At 26.7% G+C, this 20,197-nt stretch overlaps 4 protein-coding genes across 8 annotated transcripts; 3 read left to right on the forward strand and 1 right to left on the reverse strand.

The window, feature by feature from the left end:
• Nucleotides 1-91: 91 nt before the first annotated feature.
• On the reverse strand, nt 92-6,677 carry LOC123262653 (dolichyl-diphosphooligosaccharide--protein glycosyltransferase subunit STT3A). 3 transcript variants are annotated; one of them, XM_044724962.1, is made up of 8 exons: nt 6,607-6,677; nt 6,027-6,136; nt 5,773-5,940; nt 4,151-4,701; nt 3,914-4,067; nt 2,054-2,866; nt 1,757-1,945; nt 92-583 (listed from the first exon to the last, which is right to left on the reverse strand). In XM_044724962.1, exons 2-8 carry the CDS (start codon nt 6,121-6,123, stop codon nt 438-440), a joined length of 2,118 nt encoding a protein of 705 aa, XP_044580897.1. In that variant the 5' UTR covers nt 6,124-6,136; nt 6,607-6,677; the 3' UTR covers nt 92-437. The 3 variants fall into 3 exon arrangements, with proteins under 3 accessions (XP_044580897.1, XP_044580896.1, XP_044580898.1); XM_044724961.1 differs by having other exon boundaries at nt 6,537-6,662; XM_044724963.1 differs by lacking the exon at nt 6,607-6,677 and adding an exon at nt 6,402-6,526.
• A 1,886-nt stretch (nt 6,678-8,563) lies between these two features.
• Nucleotides 8,564-10,316, forward strand: LOC123263753 (DNA repair protein XRCC1-like). Its single transcript, XM_044726730.1, has 3 exons — nt 8,564-8,950; nt 9,200-9,985; nt 10,056-10,316. The coding sequence occupies exons 1-3, from the start codon at nt 8,763-8,765 to the stop codon at nt 10,180-10,182; spliced, it is 1,101 nt and encodes a 366-aa protein (XP_044582665.1). The 5' UTR covers nt 8,564-8,762; the 3' UTR covers nt 10,183-10,316.
• Nucleotides 10,317-11,386: 1,070 nt separating this feature from the next.
• On the forward strand, nt 11,387-13,629 carry LOC123263036 (dolichyl-diphosphooligosaccharide--protein glycosyltransferase subunit 1). Its single transcript, XM_044725556.1, has one exon. The coding sequence runs from the start codon at nt 11,573-11,575 to the stop codon at nt 13,394-13,396; it is 1,824 nt and encodes a 607-aa protein (XP_044581491.1). The 5' UTR covers nt 11,387-11,572; the 3' UTR covers nt 13,397-13,629.
• Nucleotides 13,630-15,116: 1,487 nt separating this feature from the next.
• LOC123264298 (putative deoxyribonuclease TATDN1) lies at nt 15,117-20,050 on the forward strand. 3 transcript variants are annotated; one of them, XM_044727531.1, is made up of 6 exons: nt 15,117-15,244; nt 15,308-15,499; nt 15,726-15,905; nt 16,800-17,193; nt 18,650-18,853; nt 19,021-20,050. In XM_044727531.1, the coding sequence occupies exons 2-6, from the start codon at nt 15,460-15,462 to the stop codon at nt 19,124-19,126; spliced, it is 924 nt and encodes a 307-aa protein (XP_044583466.1). In that variant the 5' UTR covers nt 15,117-15,244; nt 15,308-15,459; the 3' UTR covers nt 19,127-20,050. The 3 variants fall into 3 exon arrangements, with proteins under 3 accessions (XP_044583466.1, XP_044583468.1, XP_044583467.1); XM_044727533.1 differs by having other exon boundaries at nt 15,363-15,499; XM_044727532.1 differs by lacking the exon at nt 15,117-15,244 and having other exon boundaries at nt 15,277-15,499.
• Nucleotides 20,051-20,197: the final 147 nt, after the last annotated feature.

Genomic DNA, 20,197 nt, shown 5'->3' on the forward strand with positions numbered 1-20,197 from the left:
AAACTATAATTATTAATTATTGATTATTGATTAATTAAGTTAATTATTTTAATTTTAATGATAATATTAAAAATAAATAAATAAAAAAATATACAGATAACAAAAGACTTATATTTGTGGATTTTTATCTGTATTCACCATGACTTATTTTTAATCATCGTTTAACGTTATAAAAATTCACATGTATATATTTAGTATTACAGAAAATACATAGCACGTATTTAATACAATAAATCTGTACGAATGATAAAAAATTCCTGAGGCCTTAAATATCATAAAATATAATAAAAAATTATATTAGTGGAAACACATTTATATTTTTTTTTTTTTTATAATTAATATTTAAATGTGAAACTGTGTAAAGAATGTATGATCACTGTGACAGTAAGCCTGAAGTAATTGGAGAAATAAAAAAAATATACTTTATAATGAGATATCTAATATCCTCTATTTTTTAAGTCTTTAACTTTATAAATGCGCACTAGCCAGTGTTCTGTTGTGTAGGCCTCTTCTAATGTTTCTAGCTCAAAGTCTTTGTTTCCAATTTCCATATTTCTGACCCTGTCATACCCGGATGGTTTACCTGAAAATTAATTATTCATTTTTTATTTATTAGAGTTTATGGATTAGCGAGATCTGATAACAGTTTTAAGTATAAGCATCTAGTATTTTATAATTGATTTTTTTTTTAATTTATTCATGTGTTTTTAGTTAATTTTTTTAATATTTTTTTTTTTTTTTATTAAATAAATAAATGAATTTTCTAATATAAATATTTAAAAATTTTTAAATCTTAGTTTTATTTCAAAAGATTTTTTGGTAAATATTTACAAGTGGGGTAAATTATTTTAATTTTTATTTTTTTGAACGAAATTTCTATTTGATTTTATTGAAATATTTTTTTTTGAAAAATACATGAAAAAATGAATTAAAAAAAAAAAAGCCCCAATTTTAACAAATTTTCAAAAAAAAATTTATAACTTTTTTAGAAAATTGTGATATTTAACTTTTTTTTTAATAGTTCGTTTTTTTTTATGTACTTTTCAAAAAAAATATATATCAAAAATATCAAAAAAATAAAATATAAATTTTATCCAAAAACATGAGTCAAAATTTTTTCCAACTTTTGAAGGCAAAAAATTTATCAAAATCATTATTTTTTTCTTTCACGACATTTTTTATCATAAATGCGCTGTAAAAAATAGCAGAATCAAAAAAAAATTTGAAAATGTTAATTTTTCATTTAGTTGTGGCCCAAAATGGGGTTGACTCCACTTGTTAATAATTACCAAATTTTTTTCACCAATTTAGAAGTAAAAATTTACATCTATATTTATACATTTCATCTCTTTAGAATTTTTTTTCTTACCAGAAAATAAAAAAAGAAAAATAAAAATGTTTGAAAAAAAAAATCTAACTCAAGTATTTATAAAAAAAAAACAATTTTTTTTTCATAAGCTTCAATCTTAAGACAAAAAATTTATCCAAAAAATTCCACGTGAAAATTAAAAAAAAAATTATTATTGGAAATTTTTAAAAGCATTATTATTCTAATCAATTTTTTATAAGAATTAAAAAAATTGATAATTAATAATTAAAAAAAAAAATTCAATATTTCTTTAATAGTTGTCATTAAAAAAATACGGTTTTTATAGTAAAAACAAGTTATTTATCAATTTACCGATAAGTAAAGTAGATTAAAAAAAAAAATAAAAAACTATAACATGTTTTATTGCAAAAAAAAGCCTTAACTCACCTCCTTCAGTGTAAACTTGTCCAAAACGATAATAACACATCTTGTACATCAAGCAGTTGAGTAAAGTCGGCGATCCATCTTTGTCAACTCTAAATTCACCAGAAGGATTATAATAATCCCACTCAGTGATGGATTTTCCTTCTTCAGTACTACCGCCGATACGAACCATCCACAGGAACTTGTTAATATCTAAAAGCATAAATAAATTATGTAAATAAATGCAAATTTAATAACTTGTATGAAAAAAAAGTAATAATTACAAAATGTTGAACAAGTACAAGATAAAAGTGGACTCACCATCAGACGAGTATCCCGTTAGTCCGCCAAAAATGACCAGTACATAATTAACATCTAGTTCACGCATAATTTGATAGGCCTTTTCCTCGGAGCTAGCCATAGCTTGACCAACACGCGATATGTGGGTATTATTCCACGTATTATTGTCAACTAAAATCGTGCGATTAGCCATTGCCGTTATCTGATAACCGTAATCCCACCATGACATAACTTTAGCGTCTTCTGGAGTGTTCATACGTAACCAGTAGTAAGCTTCCCGGAAATCGTCGAAGATCATGCGTCCACCGTCTGGAGATCGTGCTGATAATACAATACTCGGTGAACTGTAGGCTTCAGCAGTGACCCACGTACAGTGTAACGTGTATGAGAAAAATAGCATCCCTACAATCGCAATGAACAACATTGCGATCTCTCCTCGTAATACGTAATTATTCTCAAACTTGCGTGACTTTTTCTCTACTACTTTATTACTTTCGAGCTGCTTCATGTACGTTAATAGTAACGATGATACGCCTATTCCACCTAAGATACACATTACAGGCGCTAGTACCAGCATCAGACGTACCATAACACCCGCAAAATAGAGACTAGTTACACCGTAAAGTATAAGAAATATGTTTGAGTCTGTTAACTTTGAAAAGCATACGTATAAACCGGCTGGGAACAGAAATACGAGTACTTGCAGGTCGAAATAAAATGAACTCCATGATGTTGGCTGATGCTCCGATACTGATGCTATTATGGGAATGTGGTTTTTAGCATAAGACGGATCCAATAGTGAGTAGAATCTTCCCGTCCATGGTGATATTTTTCCTGAAATTATTTATATTGTTAATAAATAAACTAACAACCTGCAGTCACTATGTGACTGCTGAGATTTACGGATTATGAATAAGATAACTTAAGCTTGATGATTTTTTGATACTTCTAATTACACTACACATAGTTTGGGTACTTTTTGAATAAATTTTGAAAATAATAGTGCTATCACAGGATCAATTACAAGTAATTTAATAGACAAATGTGACGAAACAAATTTATAGAACCAAAAAACTATTAAAAACTACTCCAAAAACTTGACATAAAAAATTGGCTATTAAAAAATATATAAAACCAAAAGGCACTAATTCTTATCAAGACCTTTTTGATGATACCAAATTTAACTATAAAAATTTCTTTAAAAATAATAATATACCCGTCATAAAATTTTCCTTTCTCTCTCAATTATTTAAATCATAAATGTTTTTCTAATTCTCTTAATTTTATAGACTAGCAACCTTGCAGTCACTATGTAACTGCCGTGACTTGTGAACTATAGATAAATAAAATTTTGCTTTATTAAATAATGACTTTTGTTAAATTGCACTGTACTTTCTTAACTATTGACATTAATAAAGATATAAGCACATTTCAATGTTACACTCATTAAGAGCTTTCATTTGAGTACCCACATGCATTTTGATATATTTTTCATATATACATATATATAATATATATAAATATATGAAATATTGATGTGGGTACTCAAATGAAAGGTCTCGATGAGTGTAATGTCGGGGTGAGCTTATATCTTTAAAAATGTCAATAGTTCACAATATACAAGGTCATTTCTTAATTATCTATCTAGAGATAAAGAATTTTCGAATGCAGCCTAAATACTTATCATAATAAATTTACTATCGGTGAGAATGATATGAAACCTTGAAAAGGCACAAATTCAAATCAAGACCTTTGAAATTACACTAAATTTCACTAAACAACCGATTTAATTATGTGACTATCCTGAACACAAAATTTTTCTTATTCTCTTAATATAGATTATTCAATAATTCAAAAATATTTTTTATTTAAAAATTTTACCTGTTATCGTCAAAATACCACCGATGACACAAGAAATGGTTAACATTGAAGCGATAAGACCACGGAATAATAAGTCAAAATCACTTTCTGATAGTTTACTACGCAGATAATCAACAAATGCATGAATTTGACACAATCCAAATACTCCCAATGCCTGAAAAGTAAAAAAATAAATTTTTATAGCTTCAGATTTTGATAAATAGGTAAATAAATAAATCATGTAGGAAAATAACTAACGAGCATATGTTCAGAACTTTGGACAGGCTGGAATCCAACAAACGCAATCTGCATTGATAAAATAGTACCAATACAGTAAAGAATACTGTAAGCAGTGTAAATTCTATGAGAGAATCGACCGGTGACCATGAGAGTCAACACGTGAAGTGGAATAAGATTGATAAGGAAGACGTAACCACCCCAGGAAGAAACCATGTAAAAGTAGGCGAGGGCTGCACATGTTGACCAAAATATCGCACCGGTCTTTACGGCTTTTATCCACATGTAATAGGTAAATAGCATACAAAATATCGCTATTCCTTCGTTATCATATGATCCAGCTACAGATCGTGATATGTATCCTGGTACAATGGCAATCATACAAGCGGCAAATAATCCGGATGACGAGTCTTTCAATTCCTTAGTTAATAAATATGTTACTATTGTCGTAAAGCTTGAGAATAATGGAGCTAAGAACACACAGACATTACGAATGTCGATAGTGATGTTCAACATCTGAGCAAGATGGTATAGTGTTGCTGAGGTTACCATCAGACCTGGGTAAATTGTACCTGTAAGAAAATAATACGCCTAATTAGTAATTATAAGGTAAAAGATCCAGTTATTGACACTTGTAATTTCATTTTAATTAAAAAAAAAAAAAAAAACAAATCAACCCTAATAAATTAATAAATATAATTTTTAAATTAAAAATTTTAAGATAATTGGTTTTTTGAGAACATTTGATTTTTTTTATCAGAATAAAATTGCAAGTGTCAAACAACTAGGCCAGTGTCAATAATTGGGTCTTCTACCTTAGTTGGTTATCAAATTTATATTTTTTTTAATTTTTTGACTCGATAAAAAATCGAAAAATTAATTTATTCTATTTATTAATGTAATTTGAAAAATTATAAAAAATAATTTTTTTGATTAAATTTTACAATTTAAAAAATTCATACGTCTTGTTTTTAATTGAAATTTTTTAGACATTAATTTGTAGAGTATCACTCAATTTTTTTTTTTTTTTTTTTGAAGAATGAAAATTTAAATAAAAAAAAATGTCATAATAAGTTTTTTAAAAATAGACAGGCTACTTATCTAAACAATTGTTGTTATTTTAATATAAATGGGAATATATGGGTTCCGCAACTGATCAATTAGCGATTATCAATAATAAATTATTGAAAATTTTTTTTAAATTTCTTAAACCTATCTTCTCTTTACAGATGCTATTTATTGTATATAATCATTATTAAACATTCTACACATGAAAACGTAACATATTGTTGTAAATTGCCGAGGTTGTTTCTTTACAAATAAATAAATAAATAAATTAGATTTCTTCTTGTGAAAAAAAAAAAAATCAATGAAAATTAAATTAGCCGATATCTGAAAATTTTTACAATTTTTTTTATTGCAAAAAATTATTCAAGTAGAAAATTAAAAAAATTATAAGTGCAATATAAAAAAAAATTTTATTGATTAAAAAAATCAAAAATTGTCAAATGTCTACTAATTTTAGTATCATAAAAAATAAAAATTTTATTAATATTTTAAAACTAAGTAAAAAGGAAAAAATTCTGCTAAAAATTCTAAGCAATGACTCTTAAAATAAAAAAAAAATAAAAATGAAAGTCTACCTCCGATGATTCTTCCTAGAGGATACCATACTCGATCATCAAACCAATTGTGAAAATTATAAAAGCCTTCTTCAGCGAGGAACTTTGTCGTTCTGTAGTTAAAGTAAGGATCGAACTCATGAATGACACTTTCGTATCTTAATACAGAAAACAAACGTGTTCCGAAAGCTGTAAATAAATTAAAAATATATTAATGTTCCATTAAAGTTATCAAATAAAAAATTTATACAGTAATCAATATTGTGAATTCTTACATAAAACAGCAGCTAAGGATAAAATGGTTAATTTTAGAAGTGTTTCATGTTTTTGCGCTGAAAAACGCAAATCCTTAACTTTCACAAAGGCCCCCATTTTCTTAATTTACCTAATAATAAAAAAAAAAAATAAAAATTATAATTACAATCCAAAAATATGATTATGATTATTTTAATATAAATCGAAAAGTCAAGTGTCATAGAGGTTAAAGTTTTAAAAGTAACAATTAACTCAATACAATAAAAAAAATAAATATTCACTAATTTTAATTAGTTTTAAATGAATTCACATGACTAATTTATTAATTAGCGATAAAATATTTGAGCTTAATTAATTGATAATCGTAAACAAATGTTTGAATAAACGACACGTACACAAAACCGGCCGGCATAATTGTTATGTACACTCAGATGTAATGCGAATCATATCTCGCAAACAGAATTTTTAACGCTCAATAAATTAATAACCAGCCGGTTCTTATATCTATGTTAAGAAGATATTATACTTACAAATGACAATATTATTTAATTAAAATTTAATTATTAATTAATACATTAAATTATTTATACAATCACCTACATAAAATATTGTGTAAAAAGATAAAACATGAACACCACGAGCGTGGCATTCGTTGACGTGTTAACTTTATGGTAAATAACACAGAGGGAGCTTACCTGTTACAGATCCTTAATCCGCGAATTATTGAAATTATTTCTGTTTATCCATACATTTATTTAATTTATAAAGTAATTATTTATTAATTCGATAAAAACTCGATTTAATTGTACCAAGAAAGAAGAAAATTAATTGGTAAAGATAAAACGTCAATTTATTTTTAATTCTATTGCAAACCACCATCTTAGTAACGTTAATCAAAATTTTCTTGATTGCAATTTTTTAACATTGAAGTTGACAGACATTAGAAATTTTTTTAAAATTTTATAACAATTAAATTTTTGTGAAAAAAATTTTTAAAAATTCCACATGTAAAAATTATTAGTGAAAATTTTGAGAATTTAAAAAATTGACAGTTGTCAGCTAACTTCAGTATCGTAAAATTTTGTTCATATTTAATAATAGTTGTTAACCGACATTTTTAATTTTTTAATTTTGCTTCATTTATTAAATTAGAACTCAAAAAAAATTTTTTTAAAATTGCACTTACAGTTTTTCAAATTTTCTACCTGTCAATTTTTTTTTTTTAATTGTTTGTAATCATTTTTTTCAATAAAAAAAAATTATAAAAATTTTTAGATGTCAGCTAACTTAACTTTCATTCATATTTATTAAAAAAAAATTTTTTTTGAAGAAAGAAAAATAAAACTAAAATTTTGCAACACTAAAGAACAAAATAAAAATGAATTTTATTTAATATAAATAGATAATTGAATTCTGAGCTGAAGAAGACAACTCAAAATGGCGGATTTGGTGAAGTGAAGATGATGAATGTTATATTGCAAATTAAGGAAGTTCTTTCGCTCCAGTTGAGTCACAACAACTGTAGTAGTAAATTTTCAATAAATTAAAATACAAAACCCATAAAAATTCCTAAAATTAAAAAATAAATAGTATATGAGGCATTAATCGTTGAAATTGTGAAAATTAAAAAAAAAATAGTTAAATACAAAAATTAATTTGACTGTTGTAAATCAGCTGTTAGTAACCTGTCCGTGATTTGGCAACGCTTTATTTCGGTTGTTTATATTTTTATTTGCACAATATAACCTTAACCGTGTTTAACTTTTTGCAGTCAGTGTAAATAAATAAATTAATTAAAAATGTTTAGTCACAAAACCATAACATTATAATGTCTCATGGCAGGAATGCTAGTATTTTTTAATTATTGTTTTATTTTTCAATTATGAATTATGAAAATTTGTTAACAATAAATTAACTAATAAGTATGCATGAAAAACATAAGCGCGTTAAAGTTTAGTTTGAATTTATTGAATGGTCTGAAGCTCGCGCGCTACGCAACGTTGCCAAATCTTTTGACTCCATTTTATTGTAGGTAACTTGAGAATTTTTTGTGATTTTTAAATATTAATTTCTCAATAAATATCTCGGTAACTGATATATTTTATTGCAAAAAAAGAAACCTGAATATTTCGAAAATCTGATTTTTAGTTTTTTTTTACTTCATCTAATCCATGACTGATAGTATAATTCGAGAAATACTGCAAACGTCTGATTTTCTCGTAAGACTCTGAACAAATACTAACATTAAAAAATTTTATTTTTTCAAAAATTTGTCCGGTAAAGTATAATTTAAACCTCACTATAAGATAAATAAGGACCTTAACTATTAGAAAAAAATTAAATTTACTCATAATCTAATATTTTTTATTTTACATTGGCGGCGAAAGGACCTCCTTAATGGCGTTAATTATTTAAATTATTTTTTTAAAAAACATTTACTACCTTACTTTATGAGAAAGTCTAATTATCCAAAAATATCAACTCAAGATGTCACTACTCTTCATTAATAAACTTCCCGCTAAAATAATAAATTTGTTTTGGTTGATTTGGTTCTTTAAAAACTTGTAAAAAAATTATTAAAATTAAAAACACTATACCAAAGTATTAAAAAGTATCAAGTGAGGAAGATAATTATTAAATATTATTTTAATAAAATTAATCAAGTGACCAGGTGTTTAAAAATAACTACTATTGAGGTTATGTCATAGCACATTCATCAAAATATACAACAATTAATCAATAAGGAACAAATATCAATGATTATAAAATTAGAAAAAATAATAAGCTGCTCGTCAGAGCACCCTTCGTACCCGGCGTCGAACCTTCTATGCAAGCCATCACCAGGTCCATGGAAATGTGCGAAATCTGGAGAAATGCTTGCAGAAGTAGTATTCGAGCTACCAGAGGCTTCATGCATAACTGGTATTAATATTGGTAATTACAGGTATGAAAATTAAGTTAGCCGACATCTAAAAATTTTTAGAATTTTTTTGAATTGAAAAAGTTATTAGAAAAAAAAAAAAAATGCGTTTGTAAAAAACTGTTAGTGCAATTTTTAAAAAATATTTTTTTGTTCTAATTTAATTATTGAAAAAAAAAAAACCAAAATTTTTGTATTAATTTAAACTATCTAATAAAATATCTAATTTAATTTAAATTAGAAACGTCGGCTAACTTTAGTATTGTATTACAGGTCCTGTTTGGTGATCATCACTGCTGCGACTTTTCAGGAGCCAGACAAATGGGTGTTCATATTGAACCACCAGTTCATGACCCGCGACGAGGCAGTAAATAACAAATTCAAGGACAAGGTCCTGGTGTTTACCAAAAAGGAGCTTAATCCTGATACTGTTGATAGGAAATTTGATAGGGTGAAAGTCACCTGCATGCAGCCTGCTAATTTGAAAGAATTATTCGGGCTAGCTTCCATCACTCTTATAAATTCTGGTAATATTAAAGATGATGATGATGATAAAAGGAATGGTGGTAGTAATTTTGATGATAATAATCATGAAAAAAATAGGCTGAGTGGTGATGAAATAGATGATGAACAGGCTTCTACTTCAGAAGTTGATCGAAGTAATTTGACCAAGGATAAAAATAAGTGTCCAATTTGCTCGAGAAATCCGGATGAATTGTGCAAGACTTGTAAGAAATTGTCTGCTCCACGTGACAATTCACCACTAGTGAAGGAAACTAAGACTAGAGAGTCTAAGTCTAGAGTAAAGAAAGAGTTTTCAAAGCTGATGAGGGACGTAAGGTTCTCTTTGAGCGGGTACGTCAACCCTCAGCGGGATGAAATCAGAAAGAAAGCACTAAAAATGGGGGCTAAGTATGTCTCTGATCCTAATACAAGAGACAATAAATGTACGCATTTAATATGTGCTTTTAAAAACACGCCAAAGTACCAGCAGCTTCGCGGTCATGCGAAAATTGTTTCTAAGGATTTTATTGAGGAATGTTTTGATCACAAAAAGAGGTAAATTGTTTTGGAGGAGATATGATTTGGTGATTTTTATTAAACTGATGTATTTTTTATTTGTAATTAGGTATCCTTGGAGAAGATATGCATTGAGTAGCAGTGACAGGAGAGCTGCTGAAAGTGAAGAAGAAGTTGAAGCATCAACTTCAAGACCAGCGAATCCTTATGAACAGGATACTGATTCAGATGATTAACTAATAATAAAAATTATTAGACTCAAGTACCTTGCTAGAAAATTAACAGATGTTATTTACTAAGATTAAAGTTTTTTATTGATTAATACTGAATTTAACAGACAGCTAAAAAATTTTTACAGTCTTACAACAATTATCTTATGAAAAAAAAAATCCTACACATCGAATTTAAAAAAATTATAAGTGAACAAAATATTTTTTTCATAATAATTTATTTGTTATAAAAATGCCAAGAATTTTTAGATGTCTGTTAATTTCAGTATAATTTTTATTCATTGATAATTGTACATACATATGATAGTTTAGATAAAAATTAAGGATATTTTTCTTAAAATAAAAATATTTTTCTAATGTAAATATTCAATTTTTGTCTATTTTAATTTATTAACAATTTTACGCCTATTATATTTACATTAATTTTTTACATAAATATAAAATGACACTGAAAATTAATTTAGCAGATATTTGATAGTTTTAATAATTTGTTTAACAAATAAATTATTAAAAAAAAATCAGGCAAAAAATTAACTTTTAGAAATTATAAAAAATTCAATTTTTTTTTAGTAATTTCTCGAAACAAATTTGTTTGTTAGTTAAAATTAATTCATTTTCAATTGACAGCTAATTTTAATCTCATGAAGTTTACAGATATCAAAAATTTGTTTAGAATTTTGTAACAATGATATTATTATAAAAAAAATTTCCCTACCTACTGAAAAATTAAATAAAATTATTAGAAGAAATTTTTATTATTGTAACTGATTTGTTGTGAAAATTTTAAAAATTGACAGTTGTCAGCTAACATCAGTGTCATAAACTAAAATTAATTATTAAACTTATTGAATTATTTAACGACACTGAAATTACCAGACACTTGATAATTTTTTGATTTTTCTTAAAAAATAAACTAGGTTCAGAAAATTGTTTTATTTAAAAAAATGCATTTACAATTTTTTAGAGCTTCTAAAAATAACATTTTTTAAACAAATTTTTCTAGCTATAATTTGTTGGAAAATTCTAAAAATTATCATGTCTCTCAATTTCAGTGTCATAATTATTTAAATTATTTACCTTAGCTAAAATCAATTAAAAACACTTGTAACAATAAATTTAAATGAATCTATCAATCCAAACTTTATCCACCAGGTCGCGCCTCACATTTTGACATATCACCACAGTAAAGTGCTACCACCTTGAACAAACGGCTAACTAACCATTAAAAGCCACGTCTCGCACTGCCAAACGTCCGCCACGTTCATATCGGCTAAATACAATACAATCTACACCTATATATGAACCTCTGATAGCCGGTATATAAACATATTCAATAATTATTAATTATTAAATAAAAGAAATATTTAATTAAGTGTTTAACCAAACAAATCAAACAATGGCTCTCACCAAGAGCTTAATATCAACCGTTATCTTACTAATCTCAATAAACTCAGTGTATTTATTATCTCCTGAAAAAATAAACCCGGACATCGTACTGAAGAATGTCGACAGGACCATCGATCTGCAATCGCAAGTAACAAAAATATCTTCAAAGCTGGTGGTAGAAAACACTGGAAAAGCTCCAGTTCGTCAGTTTCATTTCGCCGTTGATGACAACAAAACCCCTCAGCTGAGTTACATCTCTGCTCATACACGAGACGCAAGTAGAACCGAATTAAAGGTAACACCCATCAAATTAGAAGGTTATCTTGACAAAAATGTTTACCGTATTGACTTAAAAGACCAGTTGCAATCCGGGAGATCCACTTCCGTCGAAGTAGAAACATTTTTCACCCACGACGTCGACCCGTACCCCAGAGAAATAACTCAGAGGGAAAAACAGTTGGTAAAATTCACCGGTAATGTTCTAATATTTTCACCCTACAGCGTGACCAAGCAGACTACCAACGTCGTGCTGCCCAACAGGAACATAGAAAGCTACACCAAGATAAAACCAGTGTCCTCAACTGACTCCGCAATAGTCTACGGACCTTTTGACAAACGTCAACCATTTGCCATAGAAGAATTCACAGTTCATTTTGAGAATAACCACAAATTCTTGACTGTTACCAGGTTGGAGCGAGTTATCGAGATCTCTCACTGGGGAAACATCGCCGTAGAGGAGACCATTGATTTATTACACACTGGTGCTTTATTAAAAGGTTCATTTTCTAGGTATGAATACACCAGGGAGTCTAAATCCGGACAAGCTAGTGTCCAGAGCTTTGATACAGTTCTCCCAGCAGCTGCTTCTGACATTTACTACCGGGATGACATCGGTAACATCTCAACTTCTCACACCAGAGTCAAGAAGGATTCAGTGGAGGTTAATTTGAGACCCAGGTTCCCGTTGTTCGGCGGGTGGAAGACTCACTACATAATCGGGTACAATGTACCGAGCTACGAGTATCTTTTCCACGATGGAGATAAGTATGTCCTGAGAATGAGGCTGATCGACCACGTGTTCGACGACATGATTGTCGATGAATTGATAGTGAAGATAATTTTACCCGAGAGCTCGAGCAACTTCGAGCTGGATCTTCCTTACCCTGTGACTCGTCTTCCAGACTCGGTGCACTACTCTTACCTGGACACGACTGGACGCCCGGTGATCATACTGACTAAGAAGAACATTGTGGAGAACCACATCCAGGACTTCAGTCTCAAGTACAACTTCCCGAGGATTCTGATGCTCCAGGAGCCGATGCTTGTGGTAATTGCTCTGTACCTGTTGTTCCTGATGGTGATCATCTATGTGCGCATGGACTTTTCTATTGACAAGGACGAGGCTTCTGAGAGCAAGCTACGCATCGCTGGCCAGTGTGAAAAAATCCTGGCTGCTCAGGACAAACGTATCACGTCTTACAATGAACTGGATGAACAGCTGGCTCTTTTGAAGACCAACAAGGACACCAATGGATTTTTGTCAGCTGTTAAAGGTATCAATCAGGAATACAAGAATGCTAGTAATGCTATCACTGATTTGGCTCAGAAAATAAAAGCTGACTCGGCGGAAGTTCATGAGAGGGTTTGCGAGCTTCAGAAGTTTGATAAGTTTCTTAAAGAACTGTACAACCAGCAGCAGGCGTTGTATGTTGATAAGCTTGTACCTGGAAAAATTAGTCGCACGCAGTTTGTTGAGGCCGAGGCTACTATTACCAAGAAGAAGGAGGAACATGTGGAGAAAATTAATACTATCATCAAGTCACTTCAGATTTAAATTTATTTTTAGTTATTGATACTATTAAAGTCATCTGAGCTGTCAGGTTGATGCTTTGTCCGAGACTGTAAATATTTTTTTAAATTTTGTTAAGTTTACGGTCAGAGTATTTTTAAAGCATCGATTTGATGGGTACTAATCATCTTTTTATAGACGTCTGTTGTGAGATTAATTTTAGATTCATCAATTTAAATTTTGAGTATTTGTAATAAAGTTAAACTTTCTACGTAAAATTATGATAAGGTAAATTACTGATTTTTGATAGTAATAATTTTTTTTTTAAGTGAAGAAGACACTATAAAAGTTTTATTTTTATATTTATCAATGAAATTATAATTTTTTAGTGTCAGAAATCAGTTGTTCTACCATTTTACTTTTTTATAATTACAATAGTCACCAAATCCCTTTGTAAAATATTTGGATATTAAACATGATACTGAAATCAGCAAACATCTGACAATTTTTTTTTAATTTTATTATAAATCAATTATTGAAAAAAAAAAATGTTTTTTTAAAAATTTGCACTTGTAATTTTTTTAAATTTCTGGCTGTGGAATTTTTTTCATAATAATTTAATTGTTATAAAAATCCAGAAAATTAACAGATGTCTGGTAATTTTAGTGTTATTATTAAATGAAAATAAAATGAACAAGCATCGGACATTTTTTGGAATTTTATGATTAGAAAAATTATTACCAAAATATAAAAAGAAAAATTTCATATGTAAAAGATTTAAAAAACTATAAGTGTAATTAGTGACCAAAATAAAAAAATTTTCAAATATCTGCTGATTTTAGTATCAATCAAAATTAATTTATCAGATATTTGATAATTTTAAGAATTTTTATATCAAATAAATCATGGCAAAAAAAAATTTTAAAAACTAAAAATGCAATTTTTTAAAAATAATTTTTTGTAACAAATTTATTTGTTAAAAAAAATTTTTAAAAATGGTAAAGTGACATCTAAATTTAATGTGATTAAAGTTAACTGTCTCTTAACAATTTTTTAATTTTATTTAACAAAAAAATTTGTTTCAAAAAATTATATTTAAAAAATTGCATTTTTTATTTTTTTAAATTTCTACATGTCAATTTTTTTTTTGCCATAATTTATTTGATATAAAATTCTTAATATTATTAAATATATGCTAAATTAATTTTCATTATTATAACACTAAAATTAGCCGATATTGTTAATTTAATTTTATTTATTAAATTAGAACTAAAAAATTACGATTATTAAGACTCAAGTTTTTTTTATTTTTTTGTAATAATTTTTCAATAAAAAAAAAATTTTTAAATTTTTAAATGTCAGCTAACTTAATTTCCACAATTTATTTATAAAAAAATTTCATGATACTAAAGTTAGCCGACGTTTTTGACTTTTTGATATTTTTTTAATTTATTAAATTAGAACTAAAAAATATTTTTAAAAAATTGCACTGATAGTTTTTCGAATTTTTTACAGATGAAAATTTTTTTTTATTTATTTGTAATAATTTTTTCAATGAAAAAAGAATTATAAAAATTTTTAGATGTCAGCTAACTTAATTTTCATAAAAATTTCTACTGTCAGTGTATTTTATCATGAAATAAAAATCAATAATCGCATGCCCAGGATAACATCAAGGTTGAAGGAAGAATAAATAAAGTAAATTTATAAATAAAATACATAAATAATTAGTATACTAAAAGGATATGGTTGTACGTTTGCGCGTAATAAGAATAATAAAAAAGTAACCAGTACACCAACAGCATATGATATATAATACATGTACATTCGGAAACAGCGGAATTTTATTTGATGGTATTATATATAGTTAGTACAGAGCACAGAGGTATTTAAGTAAGTAATATATATATAAGTATTAGTATTAGTTTTATATAGCTATACCTAAGTGAAGTATAGTCTGCAGCAACTCCCACTTCAAAAATTAAACTTACAAGCATTATCCATGTGTCAGAGGAACCGCCGGTCAAACAACGGACACCTGCTAATCTATTATATCTATCGTCTTGAAGTTGAGCTCTGCAGTCAGGCCTTTTAGTATCATTAGTCGCATGCCTGGCCTAAGGATGACCAATTTACGAAAATTTATTGGTAAATATTATCAAAATAATTTTACTGTTTACTTAAATTTTTATTAAGTTAATTTAACAAGTAACTCAAATAATAAATCAGCTGTGATTTTTGTTATAAATATTTTATCAAAGGTTATGTTGTCACCTGTCACTTTATTTATTTATAATTTATGCTCGTCGCATGTAGGTTAATTTGCTATACGATACTTATCTATGCTAATCCAATTGATTTTTTTGTAACATAGATATCGGAGCTAATTTGTTGGACCCGATGTATCAAGGAATTTACAACGGGTCTCAAAAACACCACCCAGATTTGGAAGTTGTCTTGCAGAGGAGTTGGGAAAATAATTTGTCCAGGATTATTATCACTGCTGGGAGTCTTGATGAAAGTAGGAAAGCTCTCGAGCTTGCTAGAACAGACGGTACTTTATTTATTTATTTATTTAATTACAGTGATTTATTAAAAATAATAAAATTGTAATTAGTATTTTTAATTTAATGATATTTAAATTGAGAGACTTTTGATTATTTTTAGAAATTTTTTAATTAATAAATTATAGCAAAAAAAATTTCATTTTTAGAAGCTTTAAAAAATTTGAAGTGCAATTTTTTAGACCTAATTTATTATTAAAAAAAAATTAAAAAATTGTCAAGTGTCTACAAATTTAATATCACAATATAATTATATTGAAATTGAAAAATATTTGATAATTTTTAGAAATTTTTTAAGTATGAATTTATACCAAAAAAAATTTATTTAAAAAATTTCATTTTTAGAAGCTTTAAAAAATTATAAGTGCAATTTTTTAAAAATAGTTTTTTAGATCTTTTATTATTAAAAAAAAAATTACAAGTGTCTGCTAATTTCAATGTTATAAAATAATTATATTGAAATTGAAAAAAATCACATAATTTTTAGAAATTTTTTAATTAATAAATTATATTAAGAAAAATTTATTTAAAAAATTTCATTTTTAGAAGCTTTAAAAAATTATAAGTGCAATTTTTTAAAAATAGTTTTTTAGATCTTTTATTATTAAAAAAAAAATTACAAGTGTCTGCTAATTTCAATGTCAAAATAATTATATTGAAATTGAGAAATATCTGATAATTTTTAGAAATTTTTTAACTAATAAATTATACCAAGAAAAATTTGTTAAAAAAATTTAATTTTTAGAATCTTTAAAAAATTATAAGTGCAATTTTTTATAAGTAATTTTTTTGATCTAATTTATTATTAAAAAACAATTACTAAAAGTACTAGTGAGATGTGAATATTTTAGTGAATTTAATTTGATGAATTTTTTATTTTTTAGCCAGATTATTCACGACAGTGGGATGTCACCCGACACGGTGCAACGAATTTGAGGACTCAGGTGATCCAGAAAGCTACTTGAAGTCCATGACTGACCTGGCCGCTGATAACCGCGATAAAATAGTGGCTATTGGTGAAATGGGATTGGATTATGATAGAACAAATTTTTGCTCTAAAGACACTCAGAAGAAATACTTTGAGATGCAACTTTCTCTTTGTTCGACGCTAAAGTTGCCGATGTTTTTACATTGCCGTAACGCTGCTGATGATTTTGTTAGTATTCTTAGAAAACATAAAGATAAACTCACTGAAGGCGTCGTTCATTCGTTCGATGGCAATCCAGAAGACGCCAATAGTATTTTGCAATTAGGACTGTATATTGGGATCAATGGGTGGTATGTGTGTTTATTTTTTTTTAAATACTCTTGTATGCTGCTAGACATAACCGAGATCGTTAAATTTTTATCTTAAGATAATGTAAATATACTATTTCTTCGCATACGTATCTTAAATTATTTATTTTATCAGTTTTTCATTTTTAGTATTCAACAGAATTTTTTTTTTTTTTAGAAGAACAAAAATAATTTTTACTTGAAGGTTGAATTTTTTTTAATAACAAAAATTTATTTAAAGAGGGAACACCAAAGGAGAATTTTTTTCACAAGAAAAATAAAAGAATTTGGGGATTGGATTTTTTTTATTTTATTAAGGATATATTAAAGATTATTACCCTAAATATATTAAAAAATATTTAATTATTACAAAGTTATTAACAATCTCGTAGAGCACTAAAAAAAATTTCCCCCTCCATGGTCGCATCGATAACTCAAAAACGGATCATCTAAAAATAAAAACCCAAACTGCTTTTTTATCAGTAAGGATGGAGTTGTCGTTGCACGTACGGAATTTTAAAAATTTTGATTTTTAAGATTTTTTTAGTCGGGTTAAAACAAAAAAAAAACAGTGAAAATGAGAAAATTTTCAGTCGCCATTTTTTCGAAAATAAAAATTTTCAAAATTCGGTATGTTACACAGAAAAAAGGTTCGCTTGAACTTAGAAAATATTTTTTCTTCCTAATTATTTTATTGAGCGAAAAAAACATTTTTTTTTTACTCAAGAAATTCACTTATTCTAAGAATAAGAAAATCTTGTTTTAAAAAAATTCAGCCTCTTGCTCCAAAAAATTAAATATAAAAATAGAAGTAAATTTTCATTAATATTTTTAATGATTAACATGTCAAATGGGAAGATCAAATAATATTGAATCATTTTTTTTTTTTCATTCAATATGTATAATTGCACGTTAAAATAATATAAAATGGGTATCAAATATTCAAGAGAAAAATTTTCTCAAGATGAGAAAATTTTTTTCTCAGCTGAAATAAGTGGCGATGCTTCCCTAAAGTATCTAAAAATCTTGATCAAATATAAAAATTTATTGTATCAAGTATTTATGATAATTTGAATTAAGAAAAAAATGACTTCCACCAAGAATAGAATTTAAAGGAAAATTTTTACTTTGGCCAACACAACTTCGGTCTTCCTTCAGGCACCCGAAAATTTTCTTGAGCCAAGAATTTTGTTTTCCAGTCAAGAAATTTTTCTTTCTGTGTAATAATTAAATATTCTTTAATACAAATTTAGGGTAATCATTTTTAATGTACCCTTAATAAAATAAAAAAAATCCGATCTCCAAATTCCTTTATTTTTCCTGTCAAAAAAATTCCCGAAAATCACCTTTTTTTTCGACCGTCAGTGGTGTTCCTCCTTAAAGTTTTAAAAAATTAAATTAAATTCTACAATAAATTAAAAAATTTTTAATTAAAATTTTTTTATTTCTTCTTTTACAGTTCGCTCAAAACAGAAGACAATCTTTTTACAGTAACAACCATTCCTTCGGATAGACTTATGATTGAAACAGACTGCCCATGGTGTGAAATACGGCCTACACATGCATCTGCTAAAGATGTAATAACCCATTTTCCATCAGTTAAAAAAGAAAAATGGCAAGAAGACAAAATGGTTAAAGGTCGTAATGAGCCTTGTACAATAGTGTGAGTATAAATAATTATTTAAATATTATTTTACAATTAAATACTTTTATTCTTACTGATAATCAACAAATTTTTAAATCAAAGTATTTATATGTACAAATAATATAGATTAATTAAAAATATGTGAGTAGATAAAAATTAAATGATGATTATTTTTATTTTTACAGACAAATATTGGAAGTACTTGCGCGTGTTAGAGATGAAGAGGAAGAATATCTTTGTAACCAAATATACAAAAACTCAATGAAAGTATTCTTCCCCTATGAATTGTAATGATATATATTTTATTTGTGATTTTTTTATATTTATATATATACGTAGATATATAAATAATAATATGCAATTATATGCATTACCATAAGCGTAAACTACTAACGCAGAGGAATTGACACTTGATAATGCTCAGAGATTGTAAAATTTACATCTTGCCTTGTGTTTTATTATTATTTTAATTGTTTTATTATTTTTAATCGTTACTTTTTACGAGTGAATTTTTGCCAAGCAAAACACCTACGCAATTTTTGTAGTAAAAATAAAAAATTAAAAAAACGGTATTGTGTAATGAAGAATATGAAAAAAAAAATAATAATAATAATAAGGAAAGAAATTAATGATGTAGAAAGATTAATAGAACTTTTTAAAAAAAAAGTCGAGTCAAGATCTCTTCATATTTAGAGTAAAAATTAATTAATATATTCTTGTTAAGAATCATGATCATCATATGTAATCATCGCCATTATAATATACATATATATTTATATATTTATAACATATATTTATATTGTAATGACAAATGTATTTATCAATAATTATAATTTCTTATTTACTGCGATAACATTTTTTTAATTTACTTTATCTACTTTTAATTGTTTGTACATTTTATATAGTTCAATTTAAACATGATTTTTTTTTTTCACAAAATTTTTATCCACATCACTCTTTATTATTATTTATTATTTAATTATTCTACAGTGTATTGCTATGAAAAAATTGTCATTTAATTTATCGCACTCAAACAAATTGACACAAAAAAAAAAAAAATACACATCTATAAATATACAAAATACTATGGTTGGCAGGGCTGCTGAAGTTTTTACCTCATATTCACTCTTCTCTCGCTATTATGCTTTCCAATCACTCTTTCACCCTTTACGATTAACAAATATAAAAAAATGGTGACTGAATAATAGTTAAATTTAAAAAAAATTAAATTTTAATCATTTGATCGTTGAAATAAATTCAGACCCGTTTTTATTTGTTGTATATTCAATATTAATAATTTCGTAGTATAAGGGAGTAGCAAAAGAAAAAATCATTAAATAATACGCGAGATACTTTATACAA

Source organism: Cotesia glomerata, linkage group LG4 (genome assembly GCF_020080835.1).
Source record: "Cotesia glomerata isolate CgM1 linkage group LG4, MPM_Cglom_v2.3, whole genome shotgun sequence".
Taxonomy (NCBI): Eukaryota; Metazoa; Arthropoda; class Insecta; order Hymenoptera; family Braconidae; genus Cotesia; species Cotesia glomerata.

What these genes read in the sequence shown, in the direction of transcription:
- LOC123263036 (XM_044725556.1), top strand. Translation starts at nt 11,573, where the DNA reads ATGGCTCTCACCAAGAGCTTAATATCAACCGTTATCTTACTAATCTCA.
- LOC123262653 (XM_044724962.1), bottom strand. Translation starts at nt 6,123, where the DNA reads ATGGGGGCCTTTGTGAAAGTTAAGGATTTGCGTTTTTCAGCGCAAAAA. An exon ending in TGGTATTTTGACGATAACAG is followed by an intron (nt 2,867 to 3,913) that starts GTAAAATTTTTA and finishes AAATAATTTCAG; the next exon opens with GAAAAATATCACCATGGACG. An exon ending in AACGGGATACTCGTCTGATG is followed by an intron (nt 1,946 to 2,053) that starts GTGAGTCCACTT and finishes TTATGCTTTTAG; the next exon opens with ATATTAACAAGTTCCTGTGG.
- LOC123263753 (XM_044726730.1), top strand. Translation starts at nt 8,763, where the DNA reads ATGATTATAAAATTAGAAAAAATAATAAGCTGCTCGTCAGAGCACCCT. An exon ending in ATTAATATTGGTAATTACAG is followed by an intron (nt 8,951 to 9,199) that starts GTATGAAAATTA and finishes ATTGTATTACAG; the next exon opens with GTCCTGTTTGGTGATCATCA. An exon ending in TGTTTTGATCACAAAAAGAG is followed by an intron (nt 9,986 to 10,055) that starts GTAAATTGTTTT and finishes ATTTGTAATTAG; the next exon opens with GTATCCTTGGAGAAGATATG.
- LOC123264298 (XM_044727531.1), top strand. Translation starts at nt 15,460, where the DNA reads ATGCCTGGCCTAAGGATGACCAATTTACGAAAATTTATTG. An exon ending in CGAGCTTGCTAGAACAGACG is followed by an intron (nt 15,906 to 16,799) that starts GTACTTTATTTA and finishes TTTATTTTTTAG; the next exon opens with CCAGATTATTCACGACAGTG. An exon ending in AATGAGCCTTGTACAATAGT is followed by an intron (nt 18,854 to 19,020) that starts GTGAGTATAAAT and finishes TTATTTTTACAG; the next exon opens with ACAAATATTGGAAGTACTTG.